General features: G+C 45.6%; 1 protein-coding gene across 1 annotated transcript; it reads left to right on the top strand.

Moving 5' to 3' along the window:
* Positions 1 to 3,436: 3,436 nt before the first annotated feature.
* degs1 (delta(4)-desaturase, sphingolipid 1) lies at positions 3,437 to 20,777 on the top strand. The gene is made up of 3 exons (XM_078398855.1): positions 3,437 to 3,652; positions 13,833 to 14,575; positions 19,538 to 20,777. The coding sequence occupies exons 1-3, from the start codon at positions 3,571 to 3,573 to the stop codon at positions 19,679 to 19,681; spliced, it is 969 nt and encodes a 322-aa protein (XP_078254981.1). The 5' UTR covers positions 3,437 to 3,570; the 3' UTR covers positions 19,682 to 20,777.

Genomic DNA, 20,777 nt, shown 5'->3' on the forward strand with positions numbered 1-20,777 from the left:
TATAAAGATTCTGAAGTCTCCATTTCAAGTTGCCACTCTCCAATGATTGAATAAACAAAACACATCTTCATTCCATAATTAAGGCTAGCGTTCTTAATTATGCTGCCTGTTCATATTTTCCTTCTCATCGCATATTTTCTTTGCAAAAATAGCTGTCTCCAGACTCCTTATCTACTCAAGGACACACTACGTCCCCACAAGATTATCTTCAGCTATGCTCTCGCCAGACGCCAATCATGTGACCGTTTTCACTGTGCTTCCTTGTTTTTGTGGTCCCAGCAGTTCACTCTGTCTCTCTCTCTCTCTAGCTAGCAGTATCCTCCCAAAACCTGTCTGGCTATTTGACATCTTGCCTCCGGTTATTCAATCAAATTGTGATTCTGCATCATTAAATGAGGCATCTAATTGAAGCCTTTAGCTCTTTGTAGATGCCTGTGGACAGCACTAATCACCGTGGGCATTGCAAGTCATCGTTGGGCTGTTAAAATTAAAGAGCTAGTAACATTTAAAGAGTAGCTTGCAAGGGAATGGTGGACAAAACTGATTATCTGTGCAATCAGAGAGTAAATAGCATGGGCCATCACTGGAACATCTGGATAACAAGGACAATCATGTCAGACACTTATTTATTAACTATGGTTCCATCTTTAACACCAAACTTTCAATCAAACTCATCTCCAAATTCCAGGACCTAGGACTCAGCACTCTCCTTCTCTGCAACTGAATCCTTGACTCCCTGACCCACTGACCACAATCAGTGAGGACAGTGACAAAACATCAATTCTCAACGCCAATGCCCTGCAAGGAGGTTCTCATCCCCCATTATTAAACTCCCTATACACTCACAACTGTGATCAAATTGACAATGACGAGACAGAGTACAGGAAGGAGAGAAAAAGCTTAATAACATGGTGTTTAGACAATAACCTCTCCCTCAATCTCAACAAGACAAAGGAGCTAATTATTGACTTCAGAAAACAAAGTGGTGTACAAACCACTGTCAGCATCAATGGTGCCAAAGTGGAGATGGTCGAGAGCTTCAAGTTCCTTGGCGTAAATATCAACAATAATTTGTCTTGGACTAATACACTGAAGCCACGGCCAGAAACCACACCAATACCTCTGCTTCCTCAGGAACCTAAGGAAGTTTGGTATTTCTCCACTAACTCTTACCAACCAGATGCACCGTAAAAAGCATCCTAACAGATGCACCACAGAATGGTTAAGCAATAGCTCTGCCCAAGACTGCAAGAAATTGCAGAGAATTGTGAATGTAACCCAGTCCATCACACAAACCATCCACAACGATCCGCCTATCTACTCCATCAACACTTCATGCTGCCTCGGGAAAGCAACCAGCATAATCAAGGACCATTTACACCTCAGTTATTCCCTCTTCTCCCCTCTCCTCAGGCAGAAGATAGGATTGAAAGTATGTACCACCGTAATCTGGAACAGCTTCTTTCCAACTGTTACCAGACAACTGAACAATCCTCTCTTAAACTCACTGCAGCCTTTGCAATTTTTTTAAATCTGCTCATTCTTTGTAACTATAACACAATGTTCTGCAAAAAGGTTGATGAGCTGTTAATAAAATTGTAGGCATTCCTGTTTTTTTTTTTAAAAGAGTGGGCAAAAGTTGTGCTGAATCTTAGCAAAACTACTGCTTCATTGGGCTATTCTTAGTCATGTGTGTGACCAAAAAATGTGAAACATTGTGGAATACATCTCTTCTAATTCTGAAAGCATTGCAGGTATATTGTTTTGTACTGTATATATGCCTTATATGTCGAAGTTTATCAAGTGAAATTTTTTATATGTTATGCTGACAATGTTTGTTTAGGGTAAGAGGTCAAATATGACTGGTCACGTGTGATACGTCACATGGTCGAACCTGAGGAAGGGCTTGCCCGGTGGCGTCGGCCACCTTCTGAGGAGCGTCAGTCACCCTCCAACACATCCCACCCCACATACACCTCCCACTCCACACACACCCCCCACTCCACACACACCCCCCACTCCACACACACCCCCCACTCCACACACACCCCCCACCCCACATACAACCCCCATCCCCACATGCACCCCCATCCCCCCACACCCGACATACATCCCCACCCCATATATGCCCCCACACCACCCACCCCACATACACCCCTTCTTCTCTGTGGATTGTCACCTTGTTGTGGTGGAGAAGCTTGTGTGGTCCTGAGATCCTGAGAGCGATGCTCCCTGGAGCTACGCTCCTGGGAGGGTCACCCATGGCCGTAAGGTCCAGGCTTGAGGGGGAGGTCCCTGACAAAGAGCAATCCAATCAAGACCTCAATGGTGGAACAGGCGGAGGATGATGGCTGACTTTAGTGGAGCATCACAACGGCTGGGAAGGTGGATGAAAGCGTTCTTTCCTACGGAGAGGACTGTCATACTCGCTTCGAGTGACCACCGATGATGATGACATACCCCCTACCACACACACACCCTACCCCACACACACTCTCCCTACCCCACACACACTCTCCCTACCCCACACACACCCCATACCCCCCCCCCCCACACACGTACACCCCACAAACCCTCACCCCCTACCCTACACACACCCCCTACTCCACACACAACCCTACCCCACACACACACCCCCACCCCACACACACACACCCCTACCCCAAACACACACCCCCTACCCCAAACACACACCCCCTACCCCACACACACCCCCTACCCCACATACACACCCTACCCCACACACACACACCCCACCACACACACACCCTACCCCACACCCCCTACCCCACACACACCCCTATCACACACACACCCCTACCCCACACATACACCCTACCCCACACACACCCCTATCACACACACACCCCTACCCCATACACCACCTACCCCACACATACACACACCCTACCCCACACACCCCCCTACCACACACCCCCCCCCTACCCCACACACCCCCCTACCCCACCACAAACACCACCCCCTACCCCCCTCCAAACCAATCCCCACCCACAACATACACACCACCCCGACCCCCTCGGGAGACCGGCCGCCATCTTCCCATCCCAGCCAGTACCCTCTCTTTTTCTCTTTTTCTCTTTTTTCTCTCTCTCTCTCTCTCTCTCTCTCTCTCTCTCTCTCTCTCTCTCTCTCTCTCTCTCTCTCTCTCTCTCTCTCTCTCTCTCTCTCTCTCTCTCTCGCTCTCTCTCTCTCACTCTCTCACACACTCTCTCTCTCTCACACTCTCTCTCTCTCACACTCTCTCTCTCTCACACTCTCTCTCTCTCACACACACACACTCTCTCACACTCCCTCCCTCCTCCGCTCCGCCATCGCCCCCTGAATGCGGGCTCTTGTCGTCCTACCACCCGCTGGGAGCAGAGCAGAGGGAGCGCACCCCCAGCTGCCCTCTCCGGGCGGCGGCCGCATGACGCGCGGGGGGCGGGGCTGGGCGGCCACGAGACCACTCCCCAGTCTAACGGTCGGCGCTCGAGAAGGGTCACAACCACCACCAGTAGCGGCCGCGCGGGCACAGTTACAGCACCAACAGCAGCAGCACCAGCACCGACAATGGGCAACACGGTGGCGCGCGAGGACTTCGAGTGGGTTTACACCGACCAGCCGCACACCACGCGGCGGCGCGAGATCCTGGGTGGGTGAGCGCGCGGGGCGCGGGGACCGTTACCCGCGGGGCGCGGCCGTTATGACGGTTGGTGGGAGGGGAGGGGGGGAGCCATGTCCGTTATCCGGGGGGGGAAAGCTGCTGTTCCCACTGCCCGCTCACCCGGTGGCGGCGGCGGTCGGCGGTGCGCTGTGACAGGCCGGGCAAAAGGGCGTCTCTCACTGTCTGCCCGCCCGACGGCGCCAGGCAGGGGAAAGCTGCTGCTCCCACTGTCCGCCCGGCCTGCCGGCTGGCGGGGAGCGGCCATTATTAGTGGCGATTGGGGAGGAGCAACGGGGCAATGTCCGTGTCCGTTAGCCGGGGAAAACAGCGGGCTCTCGCTGCCCGCCCGACGGGGCCAGGGCAGGGGAAAAGCAGCGGGCTCTCCCTGTCTTTCTGTCCGCCCGGCGACGTGGAGGGGCCGTGTCCGTTAGCCGGGGGAAAGCAGCGGGCTGTCGCTGCCCCTCTCGGCCGGCGGCGGTGTGCTGTGTCCAGCCGGGCTCTGGTGGCGGCCACACCTTGGCTCCGCGCCGTTATCCGCCCACTCCCCGGTCGGGGGCTTACAGGGCCTGGCTCTACCCATTTAGTGGTTCCTCTCGGCCCACCCTGTCCTTGCTGACCCTTCCCCGTGTTCAGCCCCTAGCGCCTGGTCAATGCCCGGGTTTGTAGACACTTAAATGTCGCCTCTTCCCACCACACTCAGTCAGTGATTTCCAGTTCATCTCCAAGCGATGTCCTCCCCATCGCCACCCCTTCCCGCTTACCCTCGATTTATGAAATCTAGTTTTACCTCTATCTCTAAGGGGAAAGGTTTCCTGCAGTCAACACTGCAGCCCTCTTATTTGTATATGATTCAATCACTCGCACAATCTCCTCCACTCCCGGGAGAACAGCCTCTCCACTCTCCGTCCCAGTCAATGACCTGGTGAACCTCCTCTGCACCCTCAAAGTGTTATCACTTCCTGTATCACGATGACCCCAAAATAAGTGCATGCAACACAACTTAGTCTGATGAAGTGTAGCATAACCCCCCCCCCCCCCCTCCCCACTGCTGTATTTGAAATTGTAACTAACAAAAGCTTGTCTTCCTAACAATGTTATCTATCTATGTTGCCACCTTCAAGGATTGTTGGACTCCTGTTCCTCGATGCTCCCTTGGATCTTGCCATTTAGTGGATGTGCCAGCCCCACTGGTGTTCTCAACTGTGTCACCTTGCATTTGTCTGGATTAAACAGATCATCAACCTCCTTGCATTTTCCCACACTATCAACAATACCTGTCCACACTGATCCCCCTACTGTGCCTAAGAGATTCAAGTGTTCCTTGGTACTAAAATGTTGAAAATGCATGTTTTCACCACCCCCTCAGACAGTGTTCCAGATTCCAGCCCCCTCTGGGTAAAATTTCTGGTTCCAATTTACCCTAAAGTTATGTCTTTATGCAGAAGTGGCTTGGCTGCAGTCAGCGCTGCAGCTGACTAGATTTTTATTGACTCTCTTGGACTAAGCACTTTGATCTTTAAATTTTGGTCTTGGGTGGATCTTGCTAATCTGTATGCACTTGCACTTTCCCCAGTACAAGAAAATGTCAGGAGGCTGCAGGTCCAGAAAAGCTTGCCTAGAAGTGGGTAATGTTGGCTGTCCTTCCCATGGGTAGAAAACAGGGGAAATTACACAAGATGAATTTTCACCAGATTTAGACCTAGACATTCCAGAGGCCTAAATGATCATTTCGGTTGAAACGGTGATTAACTTTCATTTATTCTGGTCTTGGTGTATAGTATTTGGTGTTCACAAAGTAATCTTTTCCATTTCTCAGAGGGATCACCCAGGTTGGGTGAACACTTTGCAGTGCAGCTGTTCTGAGTGAATTTGCATTTGAGTTTCTACATTCATTTGTTTTCATTCTTTCTAATTGTCCCCTGTCCGTGGGCGTGGGGGGAAGAGAGTGGATGTTTTGTTGCCTTCCATCATAGTGAGGGGGTGTTTGGACTCACTGTGGTGGATGTTTGTCTTGGGGTCGTGTGTCCTGTGTACTTTTTTTGTTTGTTTTGTGACTGCTGTAATTTCGTTCGGTACTTGTGCCGAATGACAATAAAGTTCTATACTATACTATACTACTATATTAATCCATTGATCAGGAAACTTCAACAGTTTATCACCACAGTTTAGTAGAAATGTTCTTGTTCTATCCTTTTCTCTCTGCATCTTAAAACTAGTTTTCCTCCACTGCTTGTACAAAAATGTTGAGTTGCCATTAATCATGTCCAACAGTTTATAGCAGAAAAATAGAAGAGATATTTAGATATGCAGTTGGTAAGGCTGAACCTTCCTCTGTCCGATAGATGAGTGCATCTGGTTCGCTCCATTAATGCTGTGAAGAAACATTGCAGCTACAGATCCAAAAATGCTCTAAATACAGCTAGATAGCTTCCCCTTGCCCCTGCCTTCCCTAGTATTGTTTAAAATCTCCCTAGTAAGTTAAATTGTTCCAATATGCTCATGCTTCATCTTCCTGCTGCTTTCAAATTGTTGTCTTGTACCTATCTAACACCAATGTGCTGAATTAAACATACCAATATTTGAGAGAATGAACTGGTGTATGGGTTCCTTAAACTGTAACTCATTTTAGGTGGAGTAGGAATTTGAATTGATAGAAAGTTTGAGTTGGTGCTGATGAAGTAGACCTGGTTGCAAGAGCCCTTTTGGACACTATCACGTCACCTCTCCCTGATCACTTTGTGTGTAGCCATAACAACGTCCAGGACTGATATGTTGGTGTTCAGTTCCAGTCACGAAGACCTGGCTTCAAATTGCTGTAGGGGGAACAACGTTTTCTTAGGCAGTTGGGAAAATTTACTGTTGAGGTATTTAGGTTGAGGCATTCTCTATGATTGGGGGATGATGACTGATTTCCATATGGCTATCTACATGCTAAAGTTCCTCTTTTGGTGGCACTTCTGTCAATTTGTTCAAATTGTTTAACTAGGTTTTGTAAAGTGTACTCCCAATTTTTACTTTGCTAGTTAAACTGTCATTGAGCATCTGTATCTATCCTTCTCAACCACTCAAGTTATCAGTAGTTTGATGATTTTACTTCAAATCCATGCCCTTGGTGCTGGTCAAACGACCAAATGCCTTCAGTAGGTCCATAACCACTGCTTCTCATTCATACAAATCTTACCATTTTGGAAATCAATGCTGAAATATGTTCAGTCACAATTTGTATGGGCTCAGTTTTGTTCACTTTTGCCCTTGAATATTATTGTTCAATAATAGAATATTATTCCATAGAATTTCAAACCCAGCTCCCATGACAACCTTGTTAGATGCTTTGAGCAACCTACTTGACTTTTAACCATTCAATTGAAAATGGTCAATTTGAAGTGAAGTAACATAGAAACATAGAAAATAGGTGCAGGAGTAGGCCATTCGGCCCTTCGAGCCTGCACCGCCATTCAATATGATCATGGCTGATCATCCAGCTCAGTAGCCTGTACCTGCCTTCTCTCCATACCCCCTGATCCCTTTAGCAAAAAGGGCCACATCTAACTCCCTCTTAAATATAGCCAATGAACTGGCCTCAACTACCTTCTGTGGCAGAGAATTCCACAGACTCACCACTCTCTGTGTGAAGAAATGTTTTCTCATCTCGGTCCTAAAAGACTTCCCCCTTATCCTTAAGCTGTGACCCCTGGTTCTGGACTTCCCCAACATCGGGAACAATCTTCCCGCACTAGCCTCTCCAACCCCTTAAGAATTTTATATGTTTCTATAAGATCCCCCCTCAGTCTTCTAAATTCCAGCGAGTACAAGCCCAGTCTATCCAGTCTTTCCTCATATGCAAGTCCCGCCATCCCTGGGATTAATCTGGTGAACCTTCTCTGTACTCCCTCTAAGGCAAGAACGTCTTTCCTCAGGTTAGGAGACCAAAACTGCACACAATACTCCAGGTGCGGTCTCACCAAGGCCCTGTACAACTGCAGCAGAACCTCCCTGCTCCTAAACTCAAATCCTCTTGCTATGAATGCCAACATACCATTCGCTTTCTTCACTGCCTGCTGCACCTGCATGCTTGCTTTCAATGACTGGTGCACCATGACACCCAGGTCACGTTGCATCTCCCCTTCTCCCAATCGGTCACCATTCAGGTAATACTCTGCTTTCCTGTTCTTGCCGCCAAAGTGGATAACCTCACATTTATCCACATTATATTGCATCTGCCATGCATTTGCCCACTCGCCTAATCTATCCAAGTCACTCTGCAGCCTCCTAGCATCCTCCTCGCAGCTAACACTGCCACCCAGCTTCGTGTCATCCGCAAACTTAGAGATGTTGCATTCAATTCCCTCGTCCAAATCATTAATATACACTGTAAATAACTGGGGTCCCAGCACTGAGCCTTGCGGTACCCCACTAGTCTCTGCCTGCCATTCCGAAAAGGACCCGTTTATTCCTACTCTTTGCTTCCTGTCCACCAACCAATTTTCCATCCACCTCAACACTGAACCCTCAATACCGTGTGCTTTAAGTTTGTACACCAATCTCCTATGTGGGACCTTGTCGAAGGCCTTCTGAAAGTCCAGATATAACACATTGACTGGTTCTCCCTTATCCACTCTACTAGTTACATCCTCGAAAAATTCTATAAGATTCGTCAGACATGATTTGCCTTTGGTAAATCCATGCTGACTTTGTCCGATGATTTCACCACTTTCCAAATGTGATGCTATCACATCTTTAATAACTGAGTAGGTTGTCATAATGGTAACTTCAATCAGTACAGACATCTGTAATTGTATGAATCTTGTAGAATTCTTTCTATGAACTAGAAATTTGTAGTACCATAGTTTCCAGCTAAAAACTGTATAAATTAGTCTACCCTCATGGTCAACAGACTAGCAGTTTACAAAATGTCTATATATAGTGCACTTTAACTTCTGCTTGCACCACTATCCGAAGCTGCTGGGGTAAAATTTGTCAATTATGGCAAGTGGGGAAAAAATTATCAGTGTACAATAAACAGATGCTGGAGACGCGTGTAGAAATAAGGAGCTGCAGAGATGCTGGGTCTGCAGAAGAGTCCTGACCCAAAATGTCACCTATCCATAGTCTAGAGATGCTGCTTGACCTGCTGAGTTACTCCAGTGCTTTGTCATTTTTGCTGGAGACACTTGGCAGGCCAGGCAGCATCTAGAAATTTAATGTTTTGGGCCAGACACCATCCGGAAATGATGTGAGAAGTCATCAGAGTGGATGATATTGCTGATGAAAGTAAGGGAATTGAATCATTACAGAAGCCAATAATTTGTCAGCAGGATTTCTGTTCATACAAGTATTCTCCATGAATGCTGTAGATTAAAACTAGTGACCTGTTGAAACTTGTCAGGAATTTCCTCAAATATTCTTTATATTGTGCAGCAAATTTTGTTTGTCAAATCTATCTTGAATGTTTTCTCTTTCATGATCAAATTACATTAAAGTACTTTAGAATATTGATTTTAAACTTTACAAGAAATCTGCCAGAAATTTGAATTTAAGGCTTCACATTATCTCGGTACAGAGATAGCTTATCCTTAGATAAGATGAGCTTGTATCTTCTGCCTGACAGGTGAGGGGAGAATAGTGACTGATTTGTGAGTGATCTTTAATTATGTTACCCACTTTCCCTCTTCAGCATGAAGTATAGATGGAGGCAATTTTTGGAGGAGGAGGGGATAGACTGGCCTGCATTCTCATCTTTCCAATTTCTTGTGGCCTTGTGAGGTACGGTTGTCATATGAAGATACGATGCATTCTGATGGGATGCTTTCTTTGGTGCATCTGTACTTGTTAAATTTGGATCAATCATTGATGTTCCCTCCATGTCAGGCATGGGGAATGTATGCGATTAGATCCAGTTGAATAATCTGTTAGTTAAAAATATTTCAGACATTTTTAACTTTGCAAGAATCAATGCCTGGTTTGAACTGATGACATCTGAGTCCGAGGCTGGGTTATTTGTTTTCTTGAGGATATTATTGGGGTCGTAAGACTACATCATCTTCTATATACTAAAACTCTCGTTTGTTTGTATGTTCCTGAACTACAGCCAAAACGGTACACGATAGCGAGACAATTTTAGGGCCACCTTACTCACCGTCATCCCTTTGGTGCTAATGGAAGAAGCTTCATTGAAATCGATGTTATATTTTTAAAGTTATTCACATTTTAAAGTTTAAATCTATCTCTGGGGGGAGGGGGGGTGCTGCACCAATGCAGGAGAGGTAAGGGCCCAACGGGTCCTCTTGGACTAGTATGCAAATAAATTTCCAACTATTTTAGAATGGTGCGTAAACTGTGACCAATGTTCCAGTTAGATTTGTGAGCACAATTTGTCTTGAGACCCAAGGCAGTGTGTAGGTGGTGTATTTGAAAGTAGCAGGGAGTGTAGACTAGGGGTTTTGGAGGGAGCTGCTTTCACTTTTGTGGGTATGGTGTTTTTGTTTCTAGAAGGGGTCTTGCCCTCTTGTCTAATTGGGCATTGTAAAACTGCCACCTTTTCCCTTATGCCAGCTTAATATTGAGTTTGGCCTGGTTTTACAACTTTTCTGGGTTCTTCAATACCAGCAGTTTGTATTGTTAAAGATTTAGGTGTATTGCCTAGAATTTAAACTTAAAGGGATAGTGAAGAGTGGGAATTGCCAGGAGATGTACAAATTGGGATCAAGGTTAGGTCCTGGCCCTACCATTTAAGGTCATAACTTGTCTGTTGATATCATCAACTCTGCTTTCCTATCATATTCGTACGCCACAAAATGGGCCCTTTGGCCCAACTTGCCCATGCTGACCAGGATGCCCCATCTACACTAGCCCGACCTGCCTTGGAGGTCACTAAAGCAACTGAAAATGGTTGGGCCTAAAGCACTGCCTGGGGAAGCTCCTGCAGAAACTCCAGGTTTGAGATTAATCAATGGCAACCATCCTCCATGTTTTCCAATTGTTATCTGTTGACTTCAGTTTTACTAGAAGATGTCAGGGGCAGTAATGCCTTAAGATTTGCTGCCTTCAATGTTTATGCCAAGGTTGAGATCCAAAACAGTAACTGGTGAAACCCAAACCAGGTTAGGGGCTGCTACATGGAGCATGTGGAGACTGTCTCTTTGATTGCAGGTGAAAGGGCTGGCAATTGGCTGTATTGCATTTACAAACAGGATGTGTCCTGCACGACTAGTGGGTGTGTGCTAGTGTTTGGACTGTGCTGAGGTCTGTCTATTCTGTAGTGCCTGGTATAACTGGGATATTGTCTGGTCCCATAGCTATATTATTGGTTGTTTATCAGTGGACTAGGTGTCATGACAGTAGAGTTTGAGCTGCATTGGACCAACCACTCTATTTCTGGGTGAATGTGGCAGCAGGTGCTTTGGCCTTATTCAGTACTTACATCAGGACCTTCCATTGAGGTGGGGATGTTTGTTTACTGTTAAATCTTGAAACCAGGGTGCACTAAGACTGCAAAGTGTTAATTGGATTTTGTAGGGTTACTTGTTTTTTGTGTAAGGACTGAAATTTGTTCCCTTCAAATAAGTGCCCAAGGACCTCTCGCCAGGAGCAAGTCAGACTTGACATATATATTTCAGAGTACAGTGGTTTGTTACCATACTTGTAATTAGAAACCAGAACTACTGTTCCAGTGTATTATCAGTGGGACAGCTTGAATTTAAGATCAGCTCCTAAGAGCTAACATGAGTAGTGATCATGAATACTGAATTGTCAAATACCTGTACCACTCGTCCATTCCTACAGAAGCATATTTAGGGCCTATAGTTTGGGAGTTGGTGGTTGGTTCACTTTCTGTGAAATGTCCCAGTATTTACTGACCTCTCGGACACAAGTGAGGAGTCAGTAAATACTGGCCTCTGGTTCCTGCATTACATTTGTTTAAGAAAACTATCCAAGGTTCCATGCCCAGCTGGATTTTGTGCTTCCTACTGGAGTAGGACTGCACCTACAACTTGCTTCTGAGGCAAGGTTACCACGTGGCTGTTGTTTTCAGCTGTGTGCAGTACATTTATCTCTCCATCTCTCTAAATGAAATCCACTATCAACAGGTTCAAGCTTTAGTACATTCCAAAGAAAAACTCAAAGCTAAGAATGTGATCACCAGCACAACTTTCAGGGGGGGAGCTGATTAACCGCAACTGCTATAACTGTGCCAAGTTATCTAATCTTTCTGACCATGGGTCATAGAATTGCAGTTTGAACTGAGTCAGTAGCTGTAAAGAAAGCAGCAAAGAAAGCAAATGGGATGTTGCCTTCATAACGAGAGGATTTGAGTAAAGGAGCAAGGAGGTCCTACTGCAGTTGTACAGGGCTCTGGTGAGATCACACCTGGAGTATTGTGTACAGTTTTGGTCTCCTAATTTGAGGATGGACATCCTTGTCACTGAGGGAGTGTGGCGTAGGTTCACCAGGTTAATTCCCGGAATGGCATGACTGCCATATGATGAAAGAATGGATTGACTGAGTTTATATTCACTGGAATTTAGAAGGATGAGAAGGGATCTTGTAGAAACATATAAAATTCTTTAGGGATTGGACAGGCTAGATGCAGGAAAAATGTTCCCGATGTTGGGGGAGTCCGGAACCAGGTGTCACAGTTTAAGTCATTAAGGCCATTTAGGACTGAGAGGAGGAAAAACTTTTTCACCCAAAGAGTTGTGAATCTGTGGAATTCTCTGCCACAGGTGGCAGTGGAGGCCAATTCACTGGATGTTTTCAAGAGAGATAGATATAGCTCTTAGGGCAAACGGAATCAAGAGATATGGGGAGAAAGCGGGAATGGGGTACTGATTTTGGATGATCAGCCATATTATATTGAATGGCGGTACTGTCTCAAAGGGCTGAATGGCCCACTCCTGCACCTATTTTCTATGTTTCTATGTTAAGTGATCCCACAGACCCATTCCCTGCTCTACAGAACCTGCACACTTGTTCTTGCCGAGGTCCTGATCTTTTCAGTTTTGTTTGCAGTTCCAAATCTTGGCTTGTATCTAGTTATTGTTTCACTTATCCAAATCTTTAAATGTTCGCTTCCCCACTGCATCTCTTTATCCCATCTAATGTAATCATCTAGTCCCCCTACCAAATGTCTGTACAACAAGGTACTGCTGGAACCTGTGCCATTGCCTCTGCTCCCGTGATCAGGGTTCAGTCCTAACCTTGTGTTGGGGAAAAAGACAAAATGCTGGAGTAAATGAACGGTCAGGCAGCATCCCTGGAGAACACGGATAGATGACATTTCAGGCCAGGACCCGTAACTGATTGTAAGGGGCATGAAAGCTGGAAGGAAGGAGGGCCAGGACAAAGTGTGGCTGGCAATGGGTGAAAATGGGTAAGGGAGGGGTGATAGGCAGATGGTTCAACAAAGGCCAGAGATGAAGACAAAGGATTGAAGAGTTGCAAATTCTAAAGCCAGAGGAAGGAATGTAAGTGGAAGGGGAGAAACCTCTCTACAACAACCCAGCTGTTATCAGGCAACTGAACAGTCCTCTCACCAACTGGAGTGTGGTCCTGACCCCCCATCTACCTTATTTAGCGACTTTGAGCTAGCTTCAATTGGACTCTATCGTGCACTAAATGTTGTACCCTTTATCTGTGTATGGCTTGATTTGTAATCATGTATAGTCTTTTTGACTGGATAGGACACAAAAAGCTTTTCACTGTCAGTATACATGACAATAATAAACTAAACACAAAGCTGGGTGGCAGTGTGAACTACGAAGAGGATGCTGGGAGGTTGCAGGGTGACTTGGCTGGTTCTGCATGCTGCCATCATCCCCAATGTGATCTTGATTACATTAATACGCAAAAGTTTTTCACTGTCACATGACAAGAACAAAGTGATGGTGATGCATGCCAAACCAGAGTGCTTGAGATGCTGTCTGAGGCCCTGCACAATTGAAGTTCAAGAGCAGGGTCGTCTTACTGCAGGTCTCTTGCAATGTAGTTAGTCTCCCTAACTACTTGCTGCATCGAAATGCCATTTGTGCACCAATCATTAAAACTGGGTCATTCTGTGTCTACTACCACCCTCTCCAATTTCATTGATCTGCCTTCTGCTTTTTCTCATTAACATTGTGGCCCAGACCAATGTTTTGAACTGACCTGTTTTTTTTTTGTTGTCTTGCAGCCAAATATCCTGAGATCAAGTTGTTGATGGGACCAGATCACAACCTAAAATGGATTGTCACCCTGATGGTAGCAGTACAAGTTCTGGCTTTCTACCTTGTAAAGGACTTGGACTGGAAATGGGTGATCTTCTGGGCATATATGTTTGGTGGGTGTGTAAACCATTCCATCACACTCGCCATCCATGAAATCTCTCACAACGCTGCCTTTGGGAACAAGTATGCACAGTTCAACCGCTATTTTGGCATGTTTGCTAACTTCCCTGTTGGCCTGCCGTACTCTGTCTCCTTCAAGAGGTACCACATGGACCATCATCGCTACATGGGTGGGAATGGTATTGATGTGGACATTCCCACAGAATTTGAGGGCTGGTTTTTCTGCACCAGGTTGAGGAAGTTATTCTGGGTCATCCTGCAGCCGCTGTTTTATGCCACTCGCCCACTCTACATCAACCCCAAACCCATCACTCATTTGGAGATCACCAACCTGGTTGTTCAGTTAACGTTTAATCTGCTGATTTATCATCTTTGGGGAGTAAAACCAATTGTCTACATGTTGGCAGGATCTCTCCTGGGAATGGGCCTTCATCCAATCTCTGGACATTTCATTGCTGAACACTACATGTTTTTGAAGGGACATGAAACCTACTCTTACTATGGGCCCCTCAATTTAATTACCTTCAACGTCGGTTATCACAATGAACATCATGACTTCCCCAGTGTTCCAGGCTGCAGACTCCCGCAAGTGAGTATTGATGTGTTTAAATTATTTCCCTAACTCTGGGCTGAGTTATGGAACCAGTTGATGGGCTGTCTGAGAAAATGACATGTTATACTGAGGTATCTGATATTAAATGCACTGTGATTAGCGGCTCCAAATTTACTAGATTATTTTGGTGCCCAGCGACTAAGCAATGTTTCATTGTACTCTGTAGCCACAGCTGTGCAAACAAGGATGGGCAAATATTTGCATTTCAAATTATTCCTGTAAATCTGACACCAACTTCTCCAGAGAGACAGAGAGATAGAGGGTATGAATTTATGGCTGAGGGGCTGGTGCAGAGAGCAGGGATTTAGATTTCTGGACCACTGGGATCTCTTCTGGGCTAGGGGTGACTTGTACAAAAGGGACGGGTTACATCTTAACAGCAGGGGGACAAACATTCTGGCAGGCAGGTTTGCTAGTGCGACACCTGTGGCTTTAAACTAAGTAGTGGGGGGGAGGGGTTAACAAATTGGGAATATGAAGATGAGGTTAAAGGGAATACAGGAGATATTGCAGAAGACTCTCGGAAGAATGGGAACAGAAGTTCTAGAGGGGGAAAAGAGATTAAGGGCAGGGCCATTTGTGACCGATGTGAGAGGGGAGGTAAATACAGAAGTTAAAGTGTTATACTTAAATGCGCGTAGTATAAAAAATAAAGTGGATGAGCTTGAGGCTCAGTTAGTCATGGGCAAGTATGATGTTGTAGGGATCACTGAGACATGGCTACAAGAGGACCAGGGTTGGGAACTGAATATTCAGGGGTACACAACGTATAGAAAAGACAGACAGGTGGGCAGAGGGGGTGGGGTTGCTCTGCTGGTAAGGAATGATATTCATTCCCTTGCAAGGGGTGACATAGAATTAGGAGATGTTGAAGCAGTATGGATAGAAATGAGGAATTGTAAGGGTAAAAAGACCCTAATGGGAGTTATCTATAGGCCCCCAAACAGTAGCCTCGACATAGGGTGCAAGTTGAATCAGGAGATAAAATTGGCGTGTCACAAATGTAATGCTACGGTGGTTATGGGAGATTTCAACATGCAGGTAGACTGGGAAAATCAGGTTGGAAATGGACCCCAGGAAAGAGAGTTTGTAGAGTGCCTTCGAGATGGATTCTTAGAACAGCTTGTACTGGAGCCTACCAGGGAGAAGGCAATTCTGGATTTAGTGTTGTGTAATGATCCTGATCTGATAAGGGGACTAGAGGTAAAAGAGCCATTAGGAGGCAGTGATCACAACATGATAAGTTTTACTCTGCAAATGGAAAGGCAGAAGGGAAAATCGGAAGTGTCAGTATTACAGTATAGCAAAGGGGATTACAGAGGCATGAGGCAGGAGCTGGCCAAAATTGACTGGAAGGAGGCCCTAGCAGGGAAGACGGTAGAACAGCAATGGCAGGTATTCCTGGGAATAATGCAGAGGTTGCAGGATCAATTTATCCCAAAGAGGCGGAAAGACTCTAAGGGGAGTAAGAGACACCTGTGGCTGACAAGGGAAGTCAAGGACAGCATAAAAATTAAGAAGAGGAAGTATAACATAGCAAAGAAGAGTGGGAAGACAGAGGATTGGGACTCTTTTAAAGAGCGACAAAAGTTAACTAAAAAGGCAATACGGGGAGAAAAGATGAGGTACGAGGGTAAACTAGCCAATAATATAAAGGAGGATAGCAAAAGTTTTTTTAGGTACGTGAAGAGGAAAAAAATAGTCAAGGCAAATGTGGGTCCCTTGAAGACAGAAGCAGGGGAATTTATTATGGGGAACAAAGAAATGGCAGACGAGTTAAACCGTTACTTTGGATCTGTGTTTACTGAGGAAGATACACACAATCTCCCAAATGTTCTAGGGGCCGGAGAACCTAGGGTGATGGAGGAACTGAAGGAAATCCACATTAGGCAGGAAATGGTTTTGGGTAGACTGATGGGACTGAAGGCTGATAAATCCCCAGGGCCTGATGGTCTGCATCCCAGGGTACTTAAGGAGGTGGCTCTAGAAATAGTGGAAGCATTGGAGATCATTTTTCAATGTTCTATAGATTCAGGATCAGTTCCTGTGGATTGGAGGATAGCAAATGTTATCCCACTTTTTAAGAAAGGAGGGAGAGAGAAAACGGGTAATTATAGACCAGTTAGTCTGACATCAGTGGTGGGGAAGATGCTGGAGTCAATTATAAAAGACGAAATTGCTGAGCATTTGGATAGCAGTAACAAGATCATTCCGAGTCAGCATGGATTTACGAAGGGGAAATCATGCTTGACAAATCTACTGGAATTTTTTGAGGATGTAACTAGGAAAATTGACAGGGGAGAGTCAGTGGATGTGGTGTACCTCGACTTTCAGAAAGCCTTCGACAAGGTCCCACATAGGAGATTAGTGGGCAAAATTAAAGCACATGGTATTGGGGGTAGGGTACTGACATGGATAGAAAATTGGTTGACAGACAGAAAGCAAAGAGTGGGGATAAATGGGTCCCTTTCGGAATGGCAGGCAGTGACCAGTTGGGTACCGCAAGGTTCGGTGCTGGGACCCCAGCTATTTACGATATACATTAATGACTTAGATGAAGGGATTAAAAGTACCATTAGCAAATTTGCAGATGATACTAAGCTGGGGGGTAGTGTGAATTGTGAGGAAGATGCAATAAGGCTGCAGGGTGACTTGGACAGGTTGTGTGAGTGGGCGGATACATGGCAGATGCAGTTTAATGTAGATAAGTGTGAGGTTATTCACTTTGGAAGTAAGAATAGAAAGGCAGATTATTATCTGAATGGTGTCAAGTTAGGAAGAGGGGATGTTCAACGAGATCTGGGTGTCCTAGTGCATCAGTCACTGAAAGGAAGCATGCAGGTACAGCAGGCAGTGAAGAAAGCCAATGGAATGTTGGCCTTCATAACAAGAGGAGTTGAGTATAGGAGCAAAGAGGTCCTTCTACAGTTGTACTGGGCCCTGGTGAGACCGCACCTGGAGTACTGTGTGCAGTTTTGGTCTCCAAATTTGAGGAAGGACATTCTTGCTATTGAGGGCGTGCAGCGTAGGTTCACTAGGTTAATTCCCGGAATGGCGGGACTGACGTATGTTGAAAGGCTGGAGCAATTAGGCTTGTATACACTGGAATTTAGAAGGATGAGGGGGATCTTATTGAAACATATAAGATAATTAGGGGATTGGACACATTAGAGGCAGGAAACATGTTCCCAATGTTGGGGGAGTCCAGAACAAGGGGCCACAGTTTAGGAATAAGGGGTAGGCCATTTAGAACGGAGATGAGGAAGAACTTTTTCAGTCAGAGAGTGGTGAAGGTGTGGAATTCTCTGCCTCAGAAGGCAGTGAAGGCCAGTTCGTTGGATGCTTTCAAGAGAGAGCTGGATAGAGCTCTTAAGGATAGCGGAGTGAGGGGGTATGGGGAGAAGGCAGGAACGGGGTACTGATTGAGAGTGATCAGCCATGATCGCATTGAATGGCGGTGCTGGCTCGGAGGGCTGAATGGCCTACTCCTGCACCTATTGTCTATTGTCTAATTCAAATGCGTGAATATATCTCTCAACTTGCCGAAAGGGCAAATGTGAATGAAACTGCTCAGTGATGTGGACCTGACAATAACTATGATACCGCCAGGCCCCAAGTGGTCAGGATGGGGGAACATACATCTAGCTCCCTCACCCTGAACATAGGATCCCCCCAGGGTTGCGTCCTTAGCCCCCTACTGTACTCCCTGTACACACATGACTGTGTGGCCAGGTTCAGCTCAAACTCCATCATCAAGTTTGCTGATGACACTGTGGTGGTGGGCCGGATCTCCGATCAACGATGAGAAAGCCTACCGGGAGGAGGTGGCTGATCTGGCACTCTGGTGTCAGGACAATAGCCTCCTCTTGAATGTCACTAAAACTAAGGAGCTGATTGTGGACTTTAGAAGGGCTCAACATCCAAGGACATACACGCCACTGGAAATAAATGGGTCTACTGTGGATAGGGTGAGCAGTTTTAAATACTTGGGAGTCCACATCACAGAGGATCTGACATGGGCAACGCACATCGCCGCACTGGTGGGTAAGGCAAAGCAGCGCCTTTACCACCTTAGACAGCTGAGGAAATTCAGAGTGTCTCTGAGGATCCTTCAATGTTTCTACTCAGGGGCTGTAGATAGCATCCTGTCCGGCAACATCACAGTCTGGTTTGGGAACAGCTCTGCCCAGGACAGGATGGCCCTGCAGAGAGTAGTGCGTTCGGCAGAACGCACCATGGGAACTACACTCGCCCCCCTGCAGGACCTATACATCAGGAGGTGCAGATCCAGAGCAAGCAAGATTGAGGGACCCCTGCCACCCCAGCAACGGACTGTTCCGGTCAGGCAAACGCCTCCGCTGTCACGCTGTGAAAACGGAGAGGATGAGACGGAGTTTCTTCCCACAGGCCATCAGGACTGTTAACTTTTATAACTCCAGGGGACTAAATTTTGTCTTCTCTATATTAACTTTATTTATATGCTGTAACTGTAATTCTTTTTTGTGCACAATCCGCAGGCATTGCCACTTTCATTTCACTGCACATCGTATGTGTATGTGACAAATAAACTTGACTTGACTTGATATACCCTACTGTAAAAAGGCAATTAAACAAAGCAACATTATGGACCTAAGCAAATCCCGACATAAAAATCCTGCTGCTTGATCTGTCCAGATTTGCATGTGGCCATAGCAATGAAACGTGTTGTCATCCAGTGGCATCCTCTGTCACATCACCTCAAATGGACTAAACACATACTAATATAAATCATACAGTTGCCAGTTGGTGTTCAGTTGCATCTCAAAGGGTGTGGGTTGGTGCCAGTTTCCATAGTGTCATGAAATTACCAGAAATAAGCCTGAACCTTGGCACGTGCTGCAATCAGGAGGATTATGCATATCATTATAGTTAATGTGCTCTGGTTTTCCCTTTCCCCAGGTGAAGAAGATAGCTGCTGATTATTATGACAACATGCCCCAGTATTCTTCTTGGGTAAAAGTACTCTATGACTTCATCATGGATGATACTATCAGCCCCTACTCGCGTATCAAGAGAACAGTGAAAGATGCCAAACAGGACTAGGGGTGAGCATGCAAACTGATGGAATAATCTGGCTTGCTTGCTTGGAATATTTTTATAGCTGTTTTTACAAATCTTGTATTCTAAAGAACAACATTGTATTAAGTGTATCTGTACAAACCATGCACTAGCAAACTTAACTAGAAACTGTTTGATGAAGTGTTTTACCTGTTGTATAGATTTCTTCAGCTGTCAAACTAATCACAGGATGTTGAAATGACTAGTGATGCAAAATGTCCAATTGTAAAGAAAGAGGAAGTTTCAGCCATGAACTAACATGTTTAGGCCTGTGTCTTTCAAGTTGTTGAGTTCACCTCCAGTTTATTGGAAAACGTTTATCAACCATGGGCTATTTCCATGACGGACATCTGATTACCTCACCCTGGTAGGTCTGTCTTGTTCTCCACCTGATTGTTTAACTTGGCAAGCTAGGCTTGAATCATGTTTACACCAGAGCATAGACAAACTCAGAACAGTTCATTACTGCCTGGGCCGTAACCACTTCCTGTAGCTTATATTGTATACCAACATTAGGAGTGGTGGTTAGGATGCTCTGTGCAGTTGTGGAAGCTGCAGACAGTAGCTGTTGCAGCTAATTGATTTGACAGATGGGGGGTTTTAACATTGAAGAGATTGGGATAGTTGTGATGGCAACAAATTAAAGGGTGGAGTTGAACCATACATGGTTTTAAACTTTAATGAAGGGAACCAAGTTGGGTGTCAAATTCAGTGGTGACCTGAAAGGCGATTCTATTCCTTAGCCCTTAAGTATCAGAGCTAGAATGTCAAATGAAGGACAGTGAATTCTTGATCCCGAGGTAGGTGTTGGGGGAAAATATGAAGGCCCAGGTTTGGCCATCAAATTGGCCGTAAGAATAGTTGTGTGGATGATGAATTACACTCTGGGAGCTCCCTGGCTGTGTCCCAGCTAAAATTGCTGGCTGTTTCCTCTTCCTGTTTTTGACTACAAAGAATTTTCTGTACTAACCAAAGTTTGTTTTGCATGTTTTTGTATTGATGCTTTCACTGTTCACTTTGCCAAATGGGCAACATCTGTGTGGTTTCAATTTAAAATAAATGGCTTTTCTTCCAACTTGAG

This window comes from Rhinoraja longicauda, chromosome 5 (assembly GCF_053455715.1).
Source record: "Rhinoraja longicauda isolate Sanriku21f chromosome 5, sRhiLon1.1, whole genome shotgun sequence".
NCBI classification, from domain to species: Eukaryota; Metazoa; Chordata; class Chondrichthyes; order Rajiformes; family Arhynchobatidae; genus Rhinoraja; species Rhinoraja longicauda.

Coding starts and splice junctions, on each gene's coding strand:
- degs1 (XM_078398855.1), top strand. CDS start 3,571: ATGGGCAACACGGTGGCGCGCGAGGACTTCGAGTGGGTTTACACCGAC. Junction 3,653..13,832: donor GCGGCGGCGCGAGATCCTGG/GTGGGTGAGCGC, acceptor GTTGTCTTGCAG/CCAAATATCCTGAGATCAAG. Junction 14,576..19,537: donor CAGGCTGCAGACTCCCGCAA/GTGAGTATTGAT, acceptor CCCTTTCCCCAG/GTGAAGAAGATAGCTGCTGA.